This window comes from Falco rusticolus, chromosome 3 (genome assembly GCF_015220075.1).
Source record: "Falco rusticolus isolate bFalRus1 chromosome 3, bFalRus1.pri, whole genome shotgun sequence".
Lineage (NCBI taxonomy): Eukaryota > Metazoa > Chordata > Aves > Falconiformes > Falconidae > Falco > Falco rusticolus.
This window is the reverse complement of record NC_051189.1, coordinates 50118109-50143648: the sequence shown is the minus strand read 5'-3', so window position 1 is coordinate 50143648 and position 25540 is coordinate 50118109. Positions and strand designations below refer to the sequence as shown.

Below are 25540 nucleotides of genomic sequence, written 5' to 3'. Positions count from 1 at the left end.
TGCTTGAGTAAATCAAAAACATTTTTCCAATACATGTAAAAATAGTGAGTGTCCTTTACTCAGGATACCAACACAGTCTTAGTAAAATGTCCAGTTTTATTCATATAACTTACAATTTCTTCCTTGAAAAACTTCTAAGATTTTTCTTCTTACTGAAGTAGAATATATGTTTGTGTAAATATTAAGTAATTTGAACTTTTGAGTACCACAGCTTATAGAGGATAGCAAGCTAAAATATGACTGTCATAAAAATAATGTGGGAAAATAACTTAATGGCAGTTCTTTTTACTAAATACATGGTGATTGGTAAAATTGCTGATGTACATACGCTTATGGGTATAACTGAAAGAATAACAATGGATCGTGTTAGTTATTTGATATAGATAAAGAATCTCTGTTTTGGCCTGTGGGTGGGTGCATGCTGAGTCATGTTGGAAAGGACCTTCATGCAAATATTAGAACAACTGTTTGCTAATCAATGACATAACCCGTTTTAGACAGCTTTACAGCTTTGCTAAACTAAGTCCTTGATGCTACTCTTGTTATCTGGGTCACACATTACATTCTTACTGTTAAAGCAGACCCAGTGAAAGCCATTTCATGACTAGATATTGCCCTCTGCTGGGTTCCTCTAGTCTCCCATTGCTGTCCCTTTATCTGAAAAAAAAATATATCTTACGTCATCATACTTTAAAAGATAGCTTAAAAACTATGTATTTGAAATCCTTTTTCCTCTCTGCCAACACAATCTCAGGTTTAAAATAAAACTTTCAGAGATTGAGCCTATGTGCTTACACCTTTACTTTAGCTTTTTTAGCTTTATATAGCTTTTATGTTTTTACTAGTGGGGTTAATTTGTACTGGACAAGTTTGGTGTTTTGTATTTTTTTAAGCTTCTGACAAGAGAAATTGGAAAGATTTGCCTGATAAAATCTTGATTCCTTAGACTATTAAATCACAATTAATATTCCTGGTGGTTTCTGAAATGATGGATATATTTTCTAAACCCTCTTTACTGGTTTCCTGCTTCAATTGTTTTGTACAAAATTGAAATAGTAATAAAATTCTCAGTTTTTTTGCTAATTATCACAATTCATAATCTAGCATTTCATATACTAAAGCATATGGGAAGACAGTTGAACCATTTAATATCTCATTTATGTTTCATTCACATATAAAGGTTGCCTATAAGGAGTTAACTTTTAAACCGAAGTCAGCCTGTGCATTTCCACCCTTCACCAAAACTGCTTGGATGTCATTTGAGGAGCTGTTTAACTGTTTAATTCCTGTATGGTTTTTCTTATGGTTAGGCACAACTGGACATGCGGTGTCTGATATAACTAAACTCTTGAGTTAGCAATGGTCTTGTTTGTAACAATGAAATTATCCTTAGATATAGTATAGACTAGTGAATTTATGCCCTTAATATTGGTGCAAATTTCTGAAATGAATTTTAAGCAATTTACACAAACTTTCTTTTGGAACTGCAGTGTGGTTTAGTGAGTGGGTTTATAGTATAGTTTTGTGTTGGTGTGATAACTATTTTTTGAGGATCTTTTCGGTGGAGGTATTTTAATTACTTAAAACTTGTTCTGTGGGAGCTTTTTTTGTGGATTTTTTTTGGGTTGTTTGGTAGGTTTTTTTACTGAACTTGCTTATGCCTTCACTGTTCCATAGTCTAACAACATTTGTGTCTGTAGTGGAGCAAGCTTCTTCATTAGTGCAATTTTTATGACCATTAATTAGTAATTCCATGCCTGCAACTGTACTCAAGATGATCTTATTTGCATGAAAATGCAGAGGCAGAGTGAAACAAACTAAGTGTTGCATCTTTGCTTGCAAAGTTAGTCCAATTGGAATCTCTCTCAGATTTGGACTATATTCTATGTGTGCATGTATCCAGTCTTAACTACTCTATGTGCTAATGCTTACTGACATACACGTTTTGGCTCTTACACTTCATTACTGGTGTACCTTATACAACTTTAGAATGTTTAGGGTATTGCTGCATAAAAAATCAGAAGAGTGAAGAGGTCATTTGGAAGTTGGACTGCAGGAGATGAGGAATGGAGGTTTTCAGTGAGGCATGAACTTTGGTAATGAGAGATAGCATGTTTTTCTGATTCTGTGCTAGTTTTGTATTTGTGAGAAAGAGCTTCTCCGTGGATGCTGGTCAACGGGTGGAACAGCTCTGATGAGTCAGATAGTTAATGGCAGCTGCATTTCCCTCTGCTGCTTTTCTGAGAAGGGTAAGACAAAAGAGGTGACAGTGGGGAGCAGGGAAGGAGGTGAGAGAGGAGTGGCCATGAGCGTGGTTAGAAGTGAGTAAAAACTAAACAGATCCTGGAGGCTGTTGACCATCACAGGAAGAGTCCTGTCTAAAAGGCTGCCTTCAGTAAATAATCTGATGCATTATGGAACAGAATTGGTAGAACTCAAAATTACTAGGAGCAATTAGTTCACTTCCTTCTGGTTATCCAAGAGGCAGGATAAAGGAAGGGGGGGAGGACTTAGGTGAGGATGCCTTGATAATAGAGCTATTTGTTCTGTTAGTAATGTCTCACATTTACAAATATAATTAATAAAACCTAGAATTGCAGTTATTTGAAGTTATGAAGTTATACACTTGGAATGCTCACTCTGCTGGAGAGTCAAATTTGAGGTCTTGGCATCCTTAGTGTGGAAACAACAGCAACTGAAACACATTGAATTAACTGATGTCACTTTTGCAGTTTTGTTATGCTGAGATCTTTTATTCCTGCATCAAGATTTGTGGTTTAAGCCATTTTAATGTGTTAGTAAATCAGATGCATGTTCATGACATCCCAACTACTAATGCCTAAATCTATAAAAATTACTTCCCACCCCTCAAACTATATAAACTTTAATATTGTTCATATATTAAAAGCTTTATTATGATTTGCTGGTGTCTTAAGTACACTTCTTTCTTTTTGTTTTGAATTAAATGTAGGTTGGGGCCTTGTAAGGCAAAGTGGTATTATTACCTCTCCTTCCTTATGAAGCTGGCCACCTCTGTTTTGTGAATGCCCCTGGTAGGATGTATGTGAAAGGTAGAGGACTGGATAGCACCATGTGCTTCTGAGGTGGGCTCAGCCTCAAAAGTGGGAGCTGATGGGTAGTGGGCCGTACATGTGCTTATGGCCTTTCCTTTCTGAGTTGGTAGTCTGCCTGCCCCCTAAACATGCAAGTATAAAGTAAGCTCTTTTCCTTTGAGGACCTGTTGTGCTGTATTTGGCAGCTGAACTCAAAAGTATGACATGAAGCAGCTTAAGTTGTATTGAACGCAAATTTTAACACAGGGCAACTAGAACTACTACCAAAAACCCAGGTCAACATGCAACTGTCATTCTATTTAGAATTCATAATTTTCAAGTATTACTGCTGGTACATAACTGACAATGTCTTCATGTTATGAATATGCATAATGAATTTGAAAGTAAAAGTAAAAATACCTGCTTCTGTAAATCTGTGTTCCGTCTTCGGTGAAATTACTGCTTTTTTTTAAACACTAGTCTTTGTGCCCTACCCTAAAGATATAAATACCCCTTCAGCCCTCTGGACCTTTTTCCCTCTGCCAAAATGTGCATGCTAGATTGCAATAAATGACTGAAGCTTCTGCTGTATTAACATAGTTTCTCATAAGCTATATATAGAATGTTTATGGCTGTGACTAGATTAAAATATAAAGGAAATCCCTATCAAAGTTGTTTTCATGCAGCCTAACTTTAGTTCAGAACTGTGTCTGTTGGACTAACAAATGTATAATTTCACTTATGTGAAATAAATAGAGATTACCACCAATGTAATTCTGTAAAGGAATATTACTTTAGTTATATGTATATAGCTTTAACTAAAAGGTAAGTATTAAGATGAAAGTTTGTAACTTCCACACTGCTATGACTGTTTCTTGGCTCCTGCCAAGAAATGTTCCTCAGCAAGTGGTATGTCTTCATAAGAAAAAAACCCAAAACTGATGAAATGCAAACTTTACCTTCAGTGTGCTTCCTAGAATTGCACCACCTCCGTGAAGTCTTCCAACGTGTGCTTTATTTTTCTTTAATTTTTAAATATTGTAAAAGGCAAAAGAAGTTAACCAGTTACATAATCAAATTTATCATGTTATATATGTGTAAAAACGTAAGTCCTGAAAAGAAGCAGAATAGCCCATTCACTTCTTAGAAGCTCTGCTGAGTACAGGCAATTTCTTTAATTCATGCAAGATGATAATTTTCTAACATTTAGGATTATAGCAAAACTGGCTCCAAATTAATAATTATTATGATAGTAATAATATAATCCAAATTATGATAAACATTGAACACATTGAATAAATTTGTTCTATATGTGTTCATTGATGTACAGCTGTTTACTTGAGCTGTGAAAATTTACTGCTACTCATCTCTTTTCTTACTAATTCCTATAGTTAGTTGTCTTGTTTTGTTTCTTTTGGGATAAATAATGGAAATGGATTTTTACATGATTATGTCAGACCTGTTTTTGTTGAACTTCTATTCCTAGAAATTTTCCACAGGTAATCTTAGGTTAGTCCTCATGAGCCTGCAAACCTGTATTGCTGTTGCCTACAGCTTTGCCAGTTGTGGACAGTAGTAATAAGATGCTATTCAATTGATCTGACACAATGCATACTTCAGCAAAATGGGGCAGAAAGCATTCAAGATCACTGTTGTTTTTGAGGGGTTGTGCGTGATTAATTTTGGAAGCACAGAGTGCTCTGGGGTCTCTGTTTTCTGTTTTCTTCTGGTATCATCTGTCTGTACTGAGTAGCTTTAATAAAGTCCTGTATTCTTTTATCACTGATAGAGATGCATCTACTTGGTTTTATGTGACTAAGTCAGTGATGACTAGAATGATTCTGTGGAAAATATTATACTTGCATTATATGGCTGTTTCATCCATACATGCTAGAATTGCTTAGTACCTTATTCGCCATCCTGATCAATGTGTATGGGCCATGTAGAAAAAATAGCGTATAGTAAATGTAGCTTTATGAATACTACTGATATATAGAATTATGGATTTGAGTTTTACTGAAGTACATTGAAACTTGGTTGGAAAACAGTTCAAAGAAGTGGAACGTACCTGTAATTCTAAGAGAGCAGAAGTTTCAATTAACAGAAATATCAAGATGTATCAAACCCTTTTAAAGAAGGTACGGTTTTCTCAGTGTGGGCTCACTGTACATTCGGTAGTGCATGGTTGAGGAGATTGAGTTCCACAGCAGCAGCTGAATGCTTTTGTAGTTACTGGAAGAACACGTATTGCTTTTCACTGAAAATGTCTATTTGCCTTGAAGAATCATGTTTTTATCATTATTGGAAACTGTGCTTTTACTATGTGTGTAGTAACGTTTCTGATTTAAAACAAAAAAAGTGTGGTTTACTATTGAATTGCTGCATTCCACTACTAACGGTAGTGATGGAGTTCTTTTGTAGGCAAAATTCCTGTGTCCAACTTCATTAATAGGCAGGTTACTAGAAATACTTCTGTTTTTTGGAGCCAGGTTACTGTGATCAACCTCAGGTAATTACCATATAATTACAGTAAACCTGGTAATACTTATTGACAGTAGGTTCCCAATAGTAAGTCACCCATTTTTTGTATGCATATTCACAGAGTATTTTGCTAGGCAAAAGAGTATGTGATATCAGCAGGGTAACTGGCAAACAAAAGTATAGATGATGTTTTTTAAAAAGTAGTTTTTTTCAGAGAACAATGTCTTCCAAAAACTTAATTCCACAGGAATATCTTTTTAGAATATGTTAGCATTTCACATGCCCTTGCTGTCTTCCCTCTCTCTTTTGTGTATTGCCCATTTCAGGGCCTGTTTAAGGTTTTGGTTGTTTTATGCTCTTTTTGTGGGTGTATGGTGTGTTTTTGTTGTTAGTACAGTATTTCAGTTTCTTGCTTTCTTTTGTCAAGGGCAAGATGCCTTCTGAATTGTTCAGGCTGAAAGGAACCTGTTATTTTCTGTGTTTCTCTTTGGATTTTTTTATTTCTTCCTTTCCTTGCCCCAGGAGAAATTGTGTTGTGGCTTTGAATTTGCAAGGCTGACATCCCTCTTCCTTTCCCTGTCATTAAAAAACACTAATTTTTCTGCCAGCCTGAAGCTGTTAAATGGGATTTGAGAGCTTTTCTTTTTGTTACCATGCTATACATATCTTTTTTTCAGTTTCTGTTAGCTGAACGTCAGTGAGCAAAAGGTAACTCATTCATTCAAAATCGTTTCTGCTACAGACTTTTCCTGACATAGCTCTTTTAACGAAGAAGAACAGTATCCCTGACAGTATCCTAGCTTGTTAATGTGTAATTTATTGATATAATTGTTCTTGGGTCTGTATTAAAGTTTGTTTTTATGGTGGTTTTGGGGAGTGTGCTGGTAGTATGGGGTATGCTGGTGTAACTATGGTAAAAGGCTCCTGGTACGGGTGTAACTTCCAGGAGTGATTGAAGCCAAGAGGTAAGGGAGTTTTTAAGAGAAACTGAATGTTGGTATTGATACTATACGTCCTGGTTTCAGCTGGGATGGAGTTAATTATCTTCTTAAGGAGCTAGTATGGTACTTTGTTTTGGCTTTGATGTGAGACTTTTCAGTTCCTCAGGCCTTGCTAGCAAAGAGGCTGGAGAGGCACAAGGAATGGGGAGGGGACACAGCCAGGACAGCTGACCTGACCTAGCCAAGGCGGCATTCCATACCATGGGACGCCCTGCCTGGTGTATATACCCGGGGGCTGGCCGGGGCAGGCAGGTCGTTGCTCGGGCACTGGCTGGGCATCAGTCAGCGGGTGGTGAGCAGCTGCATTGTGCACCACGTGTTCCTTCTTCCTTTCCCTCTGGATTTTATTCTTTCCCTTCCCTTTTTCATTATAACTGTTATTGTCATAACTGTTATTATTGTTCTTTCGTTTTCATTCTATTTCAACTATTAAATTGTTACCTCAGCCCTCAAGTTTTACTTTCCTTTCCAACTCTCCTCCCCTTCCCTCTGGGTGAGGGGGGAGTGAGCGAGCGGCTGCGTGGTACTTAATTACCAGCTGGGGTTAAACAATGATGCTGTAATAGACAATTATTATAAAAAATAGTTTGGGATGTAACAAAAAACCTCACACTTCAGGTTGTGAGCCAATCTATGAAAAATCAGGTTTATGGCTCCCTCTTACAAGCAGCAGGGAGAAGAGCAGAGTGTAGGTTATCCCACTCTTGCCTATTACACAGTAAAGAATCATTTGATGTGCAGGTAGCTTGGACTCCCAGCTGTATTTGAAGGAGTATGTCCATGTGAACTGTTTAAAAATGTGATTTATTATAGCCAGTGTGCTCTGTCAAATTTGACATAAGTGCGGTTGTGTGTTCTGTCTTGATGCTGATTAAATCTCTGTACTAGTGGGTGATCTGGCATTGCCAGCTGTGGAACTGTGTCTTGACATAGTAGCAAAAGCAGGTCCATCACTGGAGCAATAAAGGGGAGTTGGCTGGAAAGTTGTTTGTGCTACTAAAGGATACTGAAGATTTCCTCCTCCCCCCCCCCCCCCCTTTTTTTTTTCCTCTCTCTGCTCCCCCCCCCCCCCCCGGTGTTTTTTCAGGTTATAGATATTCTGGATGAAAGTGTAGCTGAAACTTCTAATGTGTGCTGTGGGATAGTGTACTGCTTGCTGCTTGCTTCTATTAATAGTTTAGAATGTGATGTCTGAAGTAGCTGCATATGTATGAAAGTAGACTCTCCTGCTTAATTTATTTACTAATTCTGACTTTATTCTTCTCTCATTGTTCCAAGGTATTAAATTCACTGTTAATTTAATGAATATCTAATAGCTACCAGTTTCTGTAGTCCAGTTTCATGCTTAAACTTCTAAATTAAAGCCCATTGGTATATGTAAGCATGACTGGGTGTTGTTTGTTTTAGGTGAAATACGTTTACTTCAACTCTTTGTGAAAACTTGGTAGATAGTGTTTGACAGTTCCTGTGTATGGTTCTGGGGGGTTGGGAGGTATTCTTGAGTAAAATCCATAGTGAGGTAAGCTTTCCAGAGAAACTGAAAAGAGGTTGGGGGTGAGGTTGCTTTTATTTTGTTTTTTAATCTTTATGAACCCAGCTATATTTTCACATGGAGACCCTTAGTCTATCATTGCAAACAGCTATGCTGGATGCAATGCTGTACCTAGTGGTTAGTCACAGCCTACTGAGTGGAGTTTACCAGTCCTACAGCTCAGCCAGTGATAAAAACTCCTGACTGCTTTAATCCCCTTCACTTGGAACTGAGAGGTTTTAGCTGATGGATGCCTGTTACAGGGAACTAAAACAACCTGTCTGCACTTGTCTGAAGCTGGTTAGTGGTCCCATCAGGAAGTGGAACTGGGGAGAACAGTATTTGGCAGGCCCATGGTGGTAAAAGGCTAGATGCATTTCTCTCAATTGCCAGTTTGTTCCAGAAGGTACACCTGAGGTCTGGTAGTCCGCTGAAGAATGGGGGTAGTTTCTGTGATTTCCTATTTCTGAAGAGCTGCAAACTAGAACAGAAAGATGTTGTTTCATTGTCCAAGTTCTGTAAATGAAATATTCAGATTCCATGAAGGAGTATTTCAAAGTTTTTTTAGCAAATATTTTATGTATTGCCTCAATTAGAGACAACTGCAAGTGTATGCACCATTAACATACAACTTAGGTTGTGCCTTCTAGAATATTTGAAGTGGTGGGAAGAACAAGAATTTTTTACTTTATACTTGCAACCTTAATTTCCAAAAGATCCAGACTGTCATTACCTGATAGGTAGAAGTTCTTGCAGTTGTTTTAGTGGAAAGAAAGCCCAATCTTACACGCTTGTTTTGTTCTTCAAGCTAGGTAGACTTGTATTGTGTGAAGGTTATATAGCATGACCAAGGCAAAAGTGCATGAGGGAATGCTCAGAACGGCATTAGTATTTATGTCATTTTGCTGGTAGTTTCTAGGACTGTAATTATAAAGGTAAGGGTTGTTTTTTTTATCCACTGTGTTAATTTTTAAAGTATTCCATGTCACCAGAAATTTTATCAACAGTGGTTTTCCAATAAAGCATTCAGTAGTGACTTCAATTGAAGTATTGAGGATAAAATGTTAATCATGTATGCCAGGGCAATAGAAGCAGTTTAGTGGGGTCTTTTTGGTGTGTTTTTGTTTGGTGGTTTGTTTTTTTTTGTTTTTTTTTCCAAGCTAGGAAATAGTGATCTGGTAATCCTTTGTTGCAAAAAGCTCTAGTAGACATTTATAGTTAAGATGTGCACAGCTTGTTGTTCTGCCCCTCTGACGTCTGTTGACTGATCAGGGTATCTGGGAGAGGTGGTCCAAATTTTAAATACAGAATTGCATTAAAGAAAGTGTGTTGGGTCTGGCTGAGGACCATAGCACCCTCCTAGTGCTGCGCTTGTGTTGGTAGCTGGAAAGGTGGTGATAACGCACCAGTGTCTTGGCTACTGCTGAGCAGCGCTCGCACAGCATCAGGGTTGTCTGCCCAACCTTCCCCCCATCCTCACCAGCAGGCTGGGGGTGGGCAAGATCTCAGGAGGGGACATAGCCAGGACAGCTGACCCAAAGTGACCAAAGGGCTATTCCACACCATATGATGTCTGCTCAGACATAAAGTTAAGAGAAAGGAGGAGGAAGGGGGGGCATTCATTATTTACAATGTTTGTCTTCCAGAGCAACCGCTATGTGTACTAAAGTCCGCCTTCCCGGGCATCCCCATGCCTGCTGATGGGAAGTAGAGAATAACATCTTTTGTTTTCCTTTTCTTCCACGCATGCAACCTTTGCTAGTGCTGCATTAAACTGTGTTTGTCTTGACCCACAAGGTTGTGGTTTTTTTTCCCATTTTCTCCACCTGCCCCTGTTCTGCTGAGGAGGGGAGTGACACAGTAGCTTGGTGGGCACCTGGCATCCAGCCAAGGTCAACCCACCACAGAAAGATCTTGCACATTTCTTAGGAACTCATAAATAAAGGAATAGAATATGTTTGCAGAAGTGAACTAAGTACCTTAAATATAGAAGTACTCTTACAAAATGGTAGTTTTATCTTGATTTATACAATCATTTCTGGTCACCCCAACTCAAATGTTGTAGGATTGTGTAACTTTCTGAAAGGGAACCTGTTTGAACATAACTTTCATGCAGTTTTGAAAACTAACATTTATTTTTTTCTGGGAGTGTTTTTAATGGGTTGGAATCTCAGTAGGGTGGTGTGGTGTGGGTTTTGTGGGCTTTTTTTTTTTTTAAACACCAGGTGTGTTGACTCTTAAATACAGAGTAGCGTTTTGCTACATAGTTCTAGCACTGATAGGAATGTTAGTGTGAGGAGCATGGCATTTGCTGTCAGATAGTTTTGTCTCTTTTTAGAGCAGATCAGAAACCTTTAGAAAATAATTTAGAAGCCCTTCACTGCTCCCCTTGGGCAGTTAGGGGATCTAGTGAGCACAGACAATGCAGTGGAAAAAATGTGATGAACACAAGACAGTCATGAAGGGTTGTTATTTTCTAACAGCTGTCATCTCCTATAGTTCAGTGTGTTGTGTACAATTTTATGATAGAACTGAGCCAGTCCAATGGCTTTTTGCTACATAAAGCTCCCTTATCCGCATCCATGGTTTTGCAAAGGAAGGCACTGAAAGACACAGCAGTCAGCTCTGGCATTTGTTGATCTTGCTTTCTGAGTAAATTTGATTAACTGGTTGGATTTCACTTTTGCCTGAAGAAAAAAGACGTCTTTTTGCTAAATTAGTGTGCCAAAGTGGATAATAGAGGAGCCTGTTAAGTGCAAGAGCAACATAGTTTTGGGAGAAGGCATAGAATGTCTTCTCCCCCGGCTGTGAGCAGTTGGGTTGTCTCAGCTGCACTGCAAGGTAGTAATGATCAGAAACAAACTTAAAGCCTGTTTGCTACTGTCTTTATGTGCTTTTTAAAGAGGTGAATTCTAAATCAGAAGTTCTGCAGTCAGAGCAAGCATTCTGAGAAATGGTGGAATTTAGAATCCAATCATTATCTTCTCCTGGGGCTTAAGTACATGGGGTTTGTGGGTGGGGGTTGTTTGTGGGGGTTTTGTGTTTGAGGCTCCATGTACCAGTCAGAAACTATTCAGTCATGTGATGCAAACCATGAAGTTTAGTAGAAGTTTATTCTGCTGGTTTACTTATTTTATAAAAAAAGATGAGCATTAGTCTTTTACTGCCAGATTTGATTCCAGAGAATGTATGAATATGGAGCAAAAATAAATGTCTTGTGCTCTATAATGTGACAGAAGCATGATTGTCAGTTCTCATCCCTAGCCTGAACTGGATATGTAAATGTACAGATCTAATGGTAATAACAAGTCAGGATGGGACCAGAAGAATGGGCAAATGAATTTCAACAAAGCTTTTTAAAAGGAAGTATGCCAGCTGATCTGCTCCTTGATGTACTGTGCTAGTGCTTTCAGGTAATCTTATGTGAACTCTTATCTGTGAAAATAAGCTTCCAGAGTAGTTTGACTCCATTAAAACATATTTTTACATTGAGGTTATCTGAGTTTTTGCTGCCATGGCTGCACTTTCATGCTAGTTCTTAGATCTCTCTGTGAGCTGGGCTGGTTTGTTAAGCTGTCAGGAGACTAACCAAAATGTATAATCTTCTGCTCAGTTAGCAAGCTGAAGTAGCTCATTATGGCTCAGATGAGTGGCAATACCAAAGTTGGAAGGAAGGTGAGGCCATACATGAGTGATTTAATTTCCTTGTGCTATCTTGATAACTATACTCTTCATGCTTTTCCCTGGGGATTTGGAAAACTTGGAAGCAATAACTTCTGCAATTTTTAGGAGCCTCTCTCTTGTCAGCATTATTTAAAAAAAATAATTGTTTTAAACACAGTTTGAGAGAAACTGCAGTTGTGAGATAAGCTGTTTGAACAGTTTTGGAAGGGTGTTTTATCTATTTACCTATACTGGCCCATATGCATATATATTGACTAAATAATCATATTGTGTCCTATTGGTCTTAATTTTTTTTCTCAGAGACCACTTGTAATACAGGATAGGGTAATATAAAACCTGAAATCCCAGTGACTGAATAACTGATACGAAAAACTGTTTTCTTTGATCCCCATCTTTTTCAAATTTGCATAGTATGTATTCCTTGCTAAGAACTTTGTGTGTACCCAGTCTTAGAGTTTTAGTTTTATAGAGTACCTGGATTCTTCTGGTACAAGAAAGGTTTTGTAGTAAAAAACATGGAAAACACAATAGCTGTAAGTAGCTATGAGAAAAAATATATAGCTATAAGCAGCTATAAGAAAACTGAAGGTTGATTGTATTGTAATATTGGTACTACATAATTGTGTATATTTTATATGAAAATAAAAGCATACTATGATTGAATGCACAAGTGTTAATTAGCTTTGTTCCCTACATCAGTGCTGAAATACCATTTTAGCTTCTGTGATGTCAAGCAATTAAGCATCCACTTGTTTAATACCAATCAATATCTGTCTATTTTCATGTATTACAGTCATAATTCAGTAATTATAGTTCAGTAAGTGAGTATTCCTCGGCTCTCTTTAGGGGAAGTACATCTTCATGTTCTGTTGCGAATATGTCATTATCACTCTTCAACAACTTAATCAGTTTTCAGATAGTAGTGTTTTTTAAATCAAATGAAATCAAGATGTTTCAAGATTTCTCTTAAAGTTTGCATTTATTAAGGTCATTTGTGTTAAATGTTGCATTCTTTAATTATTTCTGGAGGGAATTTGCCACATGAATTTTATGTGGATTCTAGTTGATTAAATCTTTGATAGACAGGAAATTGGTTTTGAAATGTACTGACTCTGAACAGTACTGTTCTTGGGAAAGAGCATCTGAATTAAACCATCTCAAACGAAAGAGGCCTTTCTTATTTTCTCTTTTATAATTTGTATTGCTGTCACTTGGTAGTAACTAGCTTCCAGTGGTTACTTGCTTCAACACAATTTGAGTGCTAAATAAATTCACGCAGGAAATCCCTGTTTGGCTTTGAAAGTATATTCAGCAGTTGCTAGTACATAGCATATAAAAGCAATAAAATAGTTTACCTTTTCCTTGAGGTGAGCAGTATTAATTATTTTCTCCTTTTATCTAGTTAAAGTACCTCGTAATTTTCGCTTGTTGGAAGAACTTGAAGAAGGGCAGAAAGGAGTAGGTGATGGTACAGTAAGCTGGGGCCTTGAAGATGATGAAGATATGACACTCACCAGATGGACAGGAATGATTATTGGGCCACCAAGGGTAAGTGTCATGAATTAAAATATCTTTTTTAAGTTTTTAGGCAATGCCAAATGCAAAAAAAACCCCCCAACAAACCAACCCCAAACCATTATTTTTCTACAGTGTAAAGGATTAGTTAAAATTCAGTGTATGAAGTTGTAGAAACACTGTGTTTGTATTAGAATTCATCACTTCCTGGCATGTTAGTAAGTGTTTTCAGTTGTGATTTGAGACTTACTACCGAGTTTGGAATATATTTAGTCTGTATTTCCACCATTACTGCACGTAAGTATACAGTGATAGTACAGTAAACAGGATAACTGTCTTTCCACAGTTTATCGTATCTGCCTAGTAATTTCAGTTATGTAGTAAACTGGCAGTATATTTTCAACTTTCACAAGTTTTATCAAATAGTCTTTCAGTATAGCAGTTTATGCATTTCAGTTGAATCTTGCCTAAAGACCAAGCAGTTTTTCATTACTTCTATTAAGATAAAGTACATACACAAAGTTCAAAACCTTCTGACCTTCTAAGTTCTGTAGGATGTCATCTAGACTGATAAAACCTGCAAGAGATGTAACCATCTCCTGTGTCTGAGTATCGTTCCTGTCAGATATGAATGGACACATCTCTACTTGACTTTTGTGCATGCTTTTTCATGAGCTACCATATGATGCAAAAGATCACTGTGTAAATGAGAACTTCAAATGAGTATACATCAGGTAGCTGTAAGTTAGCATATATTTTTCACTGCTAACATGAGGTTACTGCCATGTGTGTCCTTCAGTACTGCAGGACTTACTGGAAGAACTATCCAAAACAAGAACTGAGATCAGAACTTGGCCTCAGTGAAGATGCCTTCCACAGTAAGAGTTCCATAGACGCAGTGTAATTCAAGCTCCTTGTGGAAGTCAGAGTTAGTTGCAACTTGCACAGACTGTTTTGAACATCTGCATAATTGTGCTGAGCTTCTAAGATTTGGGTGCATTTGAGGAAGAACCAATCTGAAATACAAGCGTAATGATGGTACACTTTGGATGGTAGCTTGTGTGGAATCACAGTGTTTAAATACATTTTGAAGAAAATTTGTAGTCTTATGGGTTTTGAAAAGAACTTGCAAATATGAGCTAAGTAGTGCCTCCCTGACTCTCCAAATAGCCTTCAGAACTGCCTGTGACTGCTTTCTGGTTCAATGTAAGGTAGATGCCCAGCACATCTTTGAAGGGAGCGATTATTATGTAGGACCTAATATGTTTTAAAAAATAAATAAAAAAAGAAACCAACCTGGGAGTTACTTTTAATTCTGGTCAATTTATATTGCTGTCATTTTACTTTCTTTATGAAACAGTGCACGCAAGTAATATTTTGGGCAAGTAATACATTTTGGAGATATGTAGTCTTGCTGATAGAATGACTTGCAGTATGTGGTGATTGTAGGAAGTGAAAGCCACCGGCTCCCAAGCCAGTGGTGGCACCTTTAGTTGAATTGCATATTCGATTTCAGGATTTGTAGAAGATGGATGTTTTTGGAATTGCTTGAGTTCTGTAGACAGCATGCAGTTAGTCGGAACACAGAGAAGGTTGCTAATAATGTCCATGTTATTATATATATATTATATAATAGATAATACATACAATACATGTCTTCACATATATGGCTTCTCTAGAGCTGTGCAAAAATTGCTTATCAGTTTTTTTTTTTTTCTTGATTCATTTGAAACGTGAACCAGCATGGAGGGAGGAGGGGAAGATTTGGTTTAGATTAAAGGAAACATTTTTCTGACTCCCAAAAATGAGGTTTTAGGCTTTTTGAGGAGCGGGCCAGGGATGCTTGGCTTGCAGGAAAGCAGTGACTTGAAAAACTGAGCGAAATTGAGAAGCCACCTGGTTAGGAATAAAGGAATGAGAATGAGTGCTGTTCTTAGGATTTTTCAGAGTTGTGAGTAGCGTATATACATTTTTGCCTCTTTCCACTGTAACGGACTGCATCCCTCTCGAAGGAAGTAAATTGTTTTATCTGAGAGAATAACAAGAATTTCTGTTGCTGTGTTTTCTTGCAGTAGGGGCAGCTATGTTACCTGTAGCAGGACAAGATTACTTTCATTGGGCCTTTAGCTTTTAATGTGAAAGAATAATAGAAAAACCTTTTTTCTAACAAAGGATGTCCTGCTTTGCCTTGTTTCTTTCTGACCTACATGCTGCTTGGTCTCTGTGGCTCCTTGAAATTATAGAACATGGTTAGGGTACTTCAGTACTCCAGTTCCCACTCTGCCTTGACCACAAAATGGACTGTCATTTGATAGCTTGACTGCATGATTGATACTTCTACTCTGAGAGAATGACAGCTGGCTGATACAGAACAGCTGAAAGATGGTGCTTCTGGAAAGTTCAGAGGCATGTTACTGCTCTTCATGTTAGCTGTTACGTGTTGTGCCACTGGAAAGACAGGTATAGAAAATGGGTTTATCTTCCTTTTGGAACACAGAGGTATGTGCATCCGTGACCAGCAAAGCCACTGATACTTTTAGTTGTGCATGGCCTACTTGACAAGATTAAAAAAATGATAGGACTGTATTCATTTATAATTGGACTTTCAATGAAATAATTTGCACTTACAATGATCAGTTCCATGGTCACTTTGTAGTGATGTCTCTGCAAACAAGCTGTCACTTTACTGTCCAAAGTTCCTAAATCCTCTAGTAAACCAAACAATCTTCAGCTGTGAAGTCTTAGATATCTGTTGGAATGTTAATTACCTCCAGAATATGTTTTTTGCAAGTACTGTTTTTGTCTTGTACTTGGTTGTGTCTTAACTGTTGGGTTATTGGCATCTTTGTCTTTCTCCATTTCTATTTTTTTTTTCAGATAGGTTTTTTTTTTAACAGGGGAAAGCGGTAATTTTCCTAAAATTATTGATTTTTCTTTTAGCCCCCTACTGTGCCAAAGTTGTTTTAGGAATGCAGGTGGGTAGGAAGGATAAGGGTAAATGTGAATTAAAAAGGATTTTATTATCTTAAAACTTCTGTATGGTATAGTCAATAAGTAGTGTAATTTATACATATTTATCAAGTAATCAATGTAACTAAAACAGTGGAATATCAGTCAGTAATCCAAGACCATCAATTGGACATAATAACAGATTTATAATTATTTCATATTTCTTAATCTTTATTCTTCTTGCCTTTGCTTTGTTTTTTTTAATGATTTATTAATATCAGCTTTCAGTAAGATGCATTAGTCTGTCTTTTTGCTTTCTAGACAAACTATGAAAACAGAATATACAGTCTGAAAGTAGAGTGTGGACCTAAATATCCAGAAGCACCTCCTACAGTTAGATTTGTAACTAAAATTAATATGAATGGAATAAATAATTCCAATGGAATGGTAAGTTGAAATGGTAAGATCAACCATGTTGTTAATCTGTACTATAAATTATTTCTGTGAAAAACACAGGTGAGGAATATGCTTGTTGGACATAGCTTTCATATTTAAATTTTCCAATATAAGTACTAGTTTAAGTCAAATTTTGGTTGCCTACTACTACACATCTTCAGGTATTTACAGTATGTTAGTGGTTCTTGGTGGCTTATCAATGAGATGAGCACTATCTATAGTATTGAAACAGTTGTTTCTTTTAAATGAAGCTGGATATTTTAGCTTTGAACAGAAAAAAGTGTTCAAGCTGTGTGTGGGTATCTCCCTTGTAATACTCTTGTAAAAGGGGATTAGATTCATATTGTAACAGGAGTATTACAAACTTTATCTGATGTTTCCATTAATAAAAAATGGAGGTTATTCCTGATGAGTCTCTGGAGGTAGCAACTCATCTGTAATGAACTGATATATTTAAACTCTTACTTTCTTTGTAGTGGGTTTATTCAAATCTAGGGTGATTGTGAGCTTCAGTCTTAAGATCTTTTGAAATAGATAGTCTTAACTTTCATTTCAAAGATCAGTTTGCAATAAGATACTTTCACTGATCCAGCCCTTAGGGTGGGATGAGTGATGATAGCACCTCAAGCAAGTTTGTTACTCCATTATTTACTAGCACTTTAATCCTGTGAGTAAGGCTGACATACCTCATTGCTCAGTGGAAAAAGGTGTGAACTGTCTTGCATTTACAGTGATATATGTGTATATTGGCAGGAAATGCAATAATATATCACACTCATCTGTTTGTTTGTCTTTAGCGAATGCAGAGTAATTGGGTTAAGGTAATAGTTAACATGGAGTCAGAGAGCGTGTTTGGATTTTAAATAATATGTAAGATTTAAAAGAAAGATGGACTTGCACTTGTGTGATTAACAGTACTGAAATGTGAAGCTTAAGTATCTCCATGACTGTAGGTGGAGGGTGAGGCTCTCAGGGGTTCACTTCAGCTGCTGTAGGGTGGTGAGCAGCTGGTCATCCAAAGCCAGTGCACTAACACTTCAGACAATCTAAAATTAATTTGAAAGGACTTTTTGTGTATAATTTTACTCTAACTGAAGATTTTATTAAAACTGCTATCTACAAACCAGCTCTTGTTCTTCATCACAACTATGGCTCATTGCCTAAGTATATGTGTTTATTAAGAAGTTGTGACTAGCAAAAGCTGGCAATCTGGAATGCAGCAGAGCTTTTAGTATGTTTATCATACTTTTTTCATACCTCTCCCTAGTAACATCTATTATTCTTAATCAGCAAAGAAATGTGGTCTCATTGCTTCATCTGTGCATGCCTGAGAGTAGAGGTGTTGGTTCCTGGAAGCAGAATCCCAAACTTGTGCCTGAAGGCTCATATTTACTGAGCCAGTTGACTTGAGCTTTTGTTTGGAGAAGTCTATTATGCTTGCTCAGCTTGCTGAGGAATAGTGTGAGTATTGTGACAGGAAATTCACCTGGTTGTTTTAAAAGTACTGTTAAAATCCAGTCATTGCTGCAGGTGTGTTTGATTTTAATAAGTTTGTAAGCTTATACAAAACCTTCATTCAGTTTTTCCCCAACTAGTGTGTCTTACGAAGTGTTTGCTATGCAAATGCATACCTTATTTTTTTAGTAGACTTAAATAGATTTGACTAGATAGTATTTTTAATGAAAACAGTTTCGTAACTAATGAATTTTAAACACAGGTACTATGCAATTTTTAAGGTGCCCATTGTCCTGGTGTGTTGCATTTTAGCTTATTTGACTGTTGTGCTTGCTAGAATCTGTCAGATAAACTGGGGGCACATTTAGCATCCTGGAACAGTTCACGTTGCTGCTTCCTGTTTTAGTTCCTTCTTGTTTCTTCCAAGCTGCTCTCCCACTGTATGATTAATTGTCATTTGATGGATCATTAAGTGGTTTTCTGCATTCTTTGAAGGAATGATAGGGTTGAGTTTTCAGACAACCTCTACTATCCATGTTTCTGCATGCATCCTGTTTTTTTTATGCGTGGTCAGCTTTTGATTACATTCCTTATAGATGTCATGAAAAAGTTGGTGACTTGCAGAAAAGAGACCCGAGATAAACAGTAACCAAAATGGCATGTTGTAGCAGGATTGCCATGCTACTCAAAACATTTGTAACATTAAGGTATGCTTTACAGGAGACCTGTGCCATATAACACCTGAAGAGAAGTAGGGCCCCCAGCATGAGTTTAGAGGGGGATAATTTCTGTGGAGTTCGAGAGTGAGTGGTGGAGGGGGGTAGATGGATATGTGCTAGAGGTACTGGGATATAAGGAAGCTAGTCTCCTTGCCTTGTTGGCAGCAGTTCTCAGCCTTTTTGGCTTACAAGTAAGTCCCTTTACACTTTGCATGAAAAGTGCATTGTGTGTAATGAATTTATCAATGCTGACAGCTACAAGCTTATTGACTTTTTTGGTTGATTTTCCAGAGAGAGGAGTTTTGCTAGTAACTTCCACCAGCATATCTTCAGGGATCCCTGAGACTGCCGTTTGATAAATTTAACGCGGGAAAGGAGAGGGTTGCTTCAGAAGTATTTTGTCTCAAAAGACTAAACTTAGGTGCTCTGAATCGCCCTGTTAACCTCAAAAACTAACCTGCAGATAAGGAAAGCAATTTATCTGCTTTTCAGTTTACCTCTGGAACTACTGCTGTTGTATACAGAATTAGGGTACCAAGTTCAAAAAAGCTAGTCCATGTACTTATGTAGGGCCAGACAAAATGTCTTTATATGCTAATGGCATCACTGTTGTAAAACTGCATTTAAATTGTCATTCTTAATGCTGTGGGGTCTCTTCTCTTGGAGACTTGTGCATCTAGTACTGATAAAACACAGGTTGCATTCTGCCATGCTGTTTATTTTCCCATGGTCTTTTGAGAATGTCTGATTTTTGCATCTGTGAGAGTGCTCTTCAGCAGTCTGTTTTGCAGGATTTGCAATCACTTCTGTTCATTTAAATATTATTTACAGCTGGAAAGAATTGTTTCCTTTAAACTCACTTGAGACTGTCAGCTATAAACCTGTAAACTATTGTCCAGTTATTGCTTTGCATATGTTTATTGTAGACTAAAGCAGTTTGCTACTTCTTGAAGTTAAGATACTGGGAAGATTATAAACACTGAATATATATTGTATAAAAATATTTGTAATAATTTCAGTTGAAAATTAAATGTCAGAAAAAATTATGCATTATACATATTGCTTCTTGTGCTGCTGCTTAAGGATTTACAGTGGTGTACCCCCAGAAGAAAATAGGCTTCAGGTTGCAGTTTTCAGTTTTATTTGCTTTTACATGACCTTGAAATTTCTCCTTCTGTGTCCCAGGATGTGTACTTTCATATTACCTAATGCTTTTTGTGTGATTTGAACATAGTTTGTGTCATTCTTCCAAATATCTTATTATTGTTCTTCATAAAGGGAATTTATTGTGCCCTAACTCAGAAATAAATTCTGCAACACACAGAAAATGGAACCTGAGCCAAAATCTTTACTGCTGCAAGATGTCAAGAAAAAAGTTGGTGACTTGCAGAAAAGAGACTTGAGATAAACAGCAACAAAAATGTCATGTTGCAGTAGTCTTAACTCGGAAAACATTCATAACATTGTTAAAGCAGAGTTTACAGTCTGTGAGTATGTTGTTACAAATTCCTAGCCAAGAAAGAAAAGCTGGAGGAGCTTACTTTTAAGTGATCAGGTTTCATATTCCAGTACATCCAGTGTATATAGAATTGCATTGTCTGAACAGCACTGGTGACAGACTGCTGTGTGCTGTAATTGAGACAGATCTCCAGACTTGAGAGAGCCTACAAAGGAAGAGCTGAGAAGTGAGCAGAAGGAAGACAGCATAAAAGCTGAACTGCCAGGCTGAAGACAAGATAATCATTTGGGGGAGTCCCAGAGCAACTGCATTTCCAGCCATTTTTTGCTTACCCAGTCTTTATCTAAGTATTTAATTATATTGGTTTCCTTCCTCAAACCTACTGAAATCTAAACATACCTTTTTCTTATTATCCATGTTGCTTTACCAGTGATTTTCTAAAACAGTTTATTATCATGTGGGCTTTCACCCCCAAGTGCACATCTTTGCTGGTTGGAAATCTTTTGTGGCAACCATTACCTGGTTCTTGACAGTGGTTTTCTGTGGCTGCTTTCTCCCCGGTTTTCTCAGGGAAAGTATTGATTATTTTTTTTAAAATTATTGGCAGGTCAGTGACATGTACTGTGATCTCTCCTCAGCTACTTTAGTAGAAAGTATTGTGATTGAGACTAACATGGAAATTTATTAAACTACTGATCTGCCAAAGAACCTGTACCAAAGCATTCAGGGAGTACTCTCACATTTTGTTCCATTTTGCTAAATTGAAGAGGATGTCAGGTTAGCTGCAGAGAAGTATTAACAAATGTTAATGAGTGTGTCTGTATCTGAGAGGGGGAGAAATAAGCTAGAGAAAACATCTGCAGGTATATGCAAACTGAACATGAGATCTGAACCCCTGTTTCTTCTGTTACTATGATACTTAACCACAATGAAGTTTTTCTTCTTTCTGTAGGACCCCATGAGGAAAAATGGTGGTCTCATACATTTCTCATGACATTTTCTATATGGAGAACAATATTGAGTAGAGTGATATTTACCGTTCTGACTTGTGAAATGAATTAATGTTGTTCCCTACCTGTTGGGTCAGACTCATTGGATAGAAACTCTGGAGCACCTTTCTTTAATTTTATCTGGAAATATTGGAGAGGAAGAGATCTGTAAGAGCTTGGTGCCTTAAAACAAAAGATTCGGTCTAAATGATACCTTACTCTTAAGCTGCTACTTGATAACACAGGTGATCTCTTGTCAGAATTTCCTTTTTATTCACTGGTGGGTTTATCTAATAGTCTGCTCTTTAAGAAAAGGGAACCTGTTCTCCAGTTGCAAAAATTATTCTGCTGTGATACTGCCTCTTATCTACCACATTAAACCAAATACCCCTTTAAAAAAGAAGTAATTGTAGCCCAGGAATTACAGTGATGGTCTGACTAAAGTGCTTTCAAAACCTTTCTATATTAGCTCATACACTCGTGTATTTTAAATTGGCATGATCTTGCTGCATAATGGAGCTTTCCTTTTGATGCTCTTTTTCTGCTTAATTTATTAACGTTTACAACAGTTATTAAGTAATCTGACTGCCTTTTATACTGTGGTTTGATGATGTTGCTGTCTTTGGCAGCTTTGCTGAGTTTAAGGGGTTCCTGACTCCGTGCAGAACATTATTTGTGTGAAGAGAAACACTTAGAGTCGTGAGCTGTGAATTGGATCAAGGAATCCTGCTTAGGGACTTCTTTCTAAGGTGTTTTTTTAACTGGATGTGTTCTATCAGTTCAGGTCAGAAAGTTGCTCCCCATAAGTTTCATGGTTCACCTGAGGTGATAGGCAGTAGCACTGTTAAAGGAACAAGTGCCTAGTGAGAGGGAGCAGAAGTTTCTTGGGTTAGTATTGCTGCCCAAGCCAGCATGTTGTTAAACCTTAGCCTTAGTTTCACCCTACAAAAAGGTTTAGTCTCATCTGGTGTTCTGAAAATAGCTAGCTTCACTTCAAACAATCTAGAAATAAAATACCTGTGTTAATGTTCTTTTTTCTGATTCCAATGTTGTTTTTTTCTTTCAGTTTGCCCTAATTAAGATGGGATAAGAAACTTCTTGATTTTTTAAGCTAAGTCATAAACCAGTGGTTTCCAGCACTTTTATAGCCATGTGGGCTGCCTGTGCTACTCTGCCAATGGAATTCAGTAGCATGCAATAGCCATGTTCCTGCCCACGGCCCTGCTTTGCAGTTGCACAGCTGTAGACCCCTCTGTCTTAAGTTCCTCCTTGCAGGGGCTGGGTAGTCAGGACTTACCCGCTGCCAAAAGAATTTCCAAGCTGACTTTCAATTGCTGACTTTTCCTATGGAAACCTCCCTGTTATAATATAATTGTGTAAATTGTCCCACAGGTTTTATAAACGCATAGGAGAAGTCCCATGTCCTTTCCTTTCAGTTCATATTCAAATTGGTAAGTGATGTACAGTAATCTTCACGGCTCCATAAGATGACTTGCTCTAAGAAGGATGCAAAGAGCTAAGAAATGTCCAAACGTTATGGATCAGTTATTTCAATATTTCAAGCCGTTTCTTATGTGTAGTGACTTGTGGTATCAGAAGCATCATGTAATATTGATGTGAGAGGAATCAATACTTGTAGCAAGGGAAAAAACAAGGGGAATTTTTCCTTTAGAAAGGTATTCTGTGGACTCTTGCATGGCAGGTTCTTTTGAAGAACCAAGGAAAATCCAAGTGTATTTTGGCATAATGAAGGTGACTTTTCTTTTTTTGGGTAACTTGAAACAAATTAACAAATTTTACAAGATAAGGCTCCAGTTTTGTAGTGAACAGTTCGCTGATGTCTTCCTCTCCTCCCTTTCCTGTCCACTAATGTTAGTATCAGCGCAGATGGAAGGGTCCACCTGCATGAATTTTATTGCAGAATCTGATCTGCGTGTAAGTATATGGTGGTTTTCCTTAAAATATTTCTTGAACACAGGAACATTATGCCACAGAGAAAGTGTCAGGGAATGCTTAGACCTGCTCTTAGAAGAATTAGGTCAATAGAATTTGTTTATGTAGAGATGTTCTATTTCATCATTAACTTTAGAACTCTTTCTTCTTTTTCCAGGTGGATGCACGGAGCATACCAGTGTTAGCAAAATGGCAAAATTCTTATAGCATTAAAGTTGTACTTCAAGAGCTAAGACGTCTAATGATGTCCAAAGAAAATATGAAGCTTCCACAACCTCCAGAGGGACAAACTTACAACAATTAATTTTAGCTGATTCTCAAACTTCTGTCTTAAAACAACAACCTTCTACTCATGTTAATGTCTTGATTAAATCTCACAATGCAAACACCCACACATTAAAAGAATTTCAGCTGGTATACATGACCTGGACATTTGTAAGAATATATATAATATATGTATGCCCAATATGTTTTCAGGCACTATGGGAGAAAAAGGCAGCACAATTTTTTTTTCTCTTATCGAGGCACTGTCATTTAAGCATAAGCCTGAAATAGCCTAAAATAGGAATTCAGGTTTTACAAGATGAAAGCATGACAGAAAGTGTCAGATTGCTGTGGAATAATATATGTTTCCAAAAATAATCTCTTGAGAAGGCAAAATATAAATGGCATGCTTTATCCATCTTGCTTAGTAAAAGAGCTGCAGTTAGATTTGTTTTAAAGTAGCAGGTACAGTGATACCATTGCTCATCTTGTTTAATTTTGCAAGGGTGTGGGTGCCGACTACTAGTAGTGTCACAAAGTATGTTCAGGATTGTTTTGATACCTGTATTTATAAAATGGGGGGATTAATTTCTGTTAAGCAGCTCCTGTGTGTTACATGTATCGGACATGGCAAATATTTGTTTACAGTCTTTGTTCTAATAAACCATGCATTTAAGTTTTAGTGAAACAAAGGAAATGTATGGATATGTGATTGAGATTAAAGTTAGTCTTAAAATGTAAATAAAATGTGGAAAGTGTCTGAGGTTGTGCCATTTCTATAATAGTGATGTAACATATGTACAGTAACTTGCAGAAGTAGTGGAAAGCCAGACATAATATTGCTGCTGGTTTTACGTGCACCTTTTATTCTTACCACTTTTATATGCTTAGTTTACTTGAGAGGTCAAAGTATTCTGTTTGTTGCAGGGGAGTAAGTTCTGTCACCTGTAGTACCATTCTTTAGACAAGCTTGCACTGTGCAGATAAGTATGTTTAAAAAGAAAATCCAACCCCCAAAACCAACTCCAAAATAAAAACAAAAAAACCTTGCCTACCCACCTCCCTTTGCCCTCCCCTCCCCTCCAGATTCTTTTGAGAAATGAGCATAACTTTCACTTCACTTACTTGACCTCTAAGCAGTTGTCAGACCACATTGCTGAAGTCCGCCCCTACTTCTCAGTCCTTTGTTTTGCTTTTGCAGTTCCTGCCTTGATTCTTGCTTTTTTGCACCTTTTCTTCTTCTGTGTTTCTTGCCTTTCTTTCTGTTCCACTTTTGCCTTTTCTGAAACACACAAAAAGGAAGCTTTAATAAAAATTATTCCAGTGGTACAGATCTTCATATTTCCATCTGCATTCCATGTATCGTATCCCATTACACGACTGTCTTTGTAGCTAGAATGCTTTCTGCCTCTCCTGCAGTTGTTTTTTTCAATGTATTCTGTCTGGTGGGAACACTGGTTTTAGTTCTGTTACTGATTTCTCATAAGAAAGTAGCCAATGCTATCCTTTCGGAAATTATACCTTCTTTCCTTTCCCACTTTTCCCCCTTGGAGAATGCAAGCCTTTGTTCATTTTGGTAAGAACATGTAACATTGGGAGTGACTTGCCTGTCTGCATTCAAAATTTTATTTGGTGGTTCTTTTGAAAAAGTGAATATAATCAAAAGCCATCAATAGCCAGGTAGCTTTCTTTGATATGCCTTTGCCTATTTCTGATGTAAAGAACAAACCTTTAAAAGCAATAAACTAGGTGGTTTGTTTTTTTTTTTTTTAAATTGAAAGGTTTAATTAGTATTTGTCAGTTTATGCTTTTTAGACAAATTGGACACTTCAGAATTGGTGAATTTGTAGCTGCCAGCTACCTCCTGTCTGTATTTATATAACGTATCATTTGTGATGGTTTGGCTGAAGTGCATTGCAACAGTTTCTTACTTGATATAATTTGAATGATTTTTATGCCATTAAATCTTTTTTTCTTACACTGGCACTGCTAATTTATATTTAATCAATTAAAATAATGGAACTGTACAGT

The 25540-nt window shown here is 37.2% G+C and overlaps 1 protein-coding gene across 1 annotated transcript in view; it reads left to right on the top strand.

The window, feature by feature from the left end:
* Positions 1-25283, top strand: part of UBE2V2 (ubiquitin conjugating enzyme E2 V2) — a 30584-nt gene extending 5301 nt beyond the window's left edge. Inside the window, exons 2-4 of the mRNA XM_037379402.1 lie at positions 13153-13298; positions 16536-16661; positions 23403-25283. Coding sequence (XP_037235299.1) covers positions 13153-13298; positions 16536-16661; positions 23403-23549 — 419 coding nt within the window. The 3' untranslated portion in view covers positions 23550-25283. The remainder of the gene's footprint in view (positions 1-13152; positions 13299-16535; positions 16662-23402) is intronic.
* Positions 25284-25540: the final 257 nt, after the last annotated feature.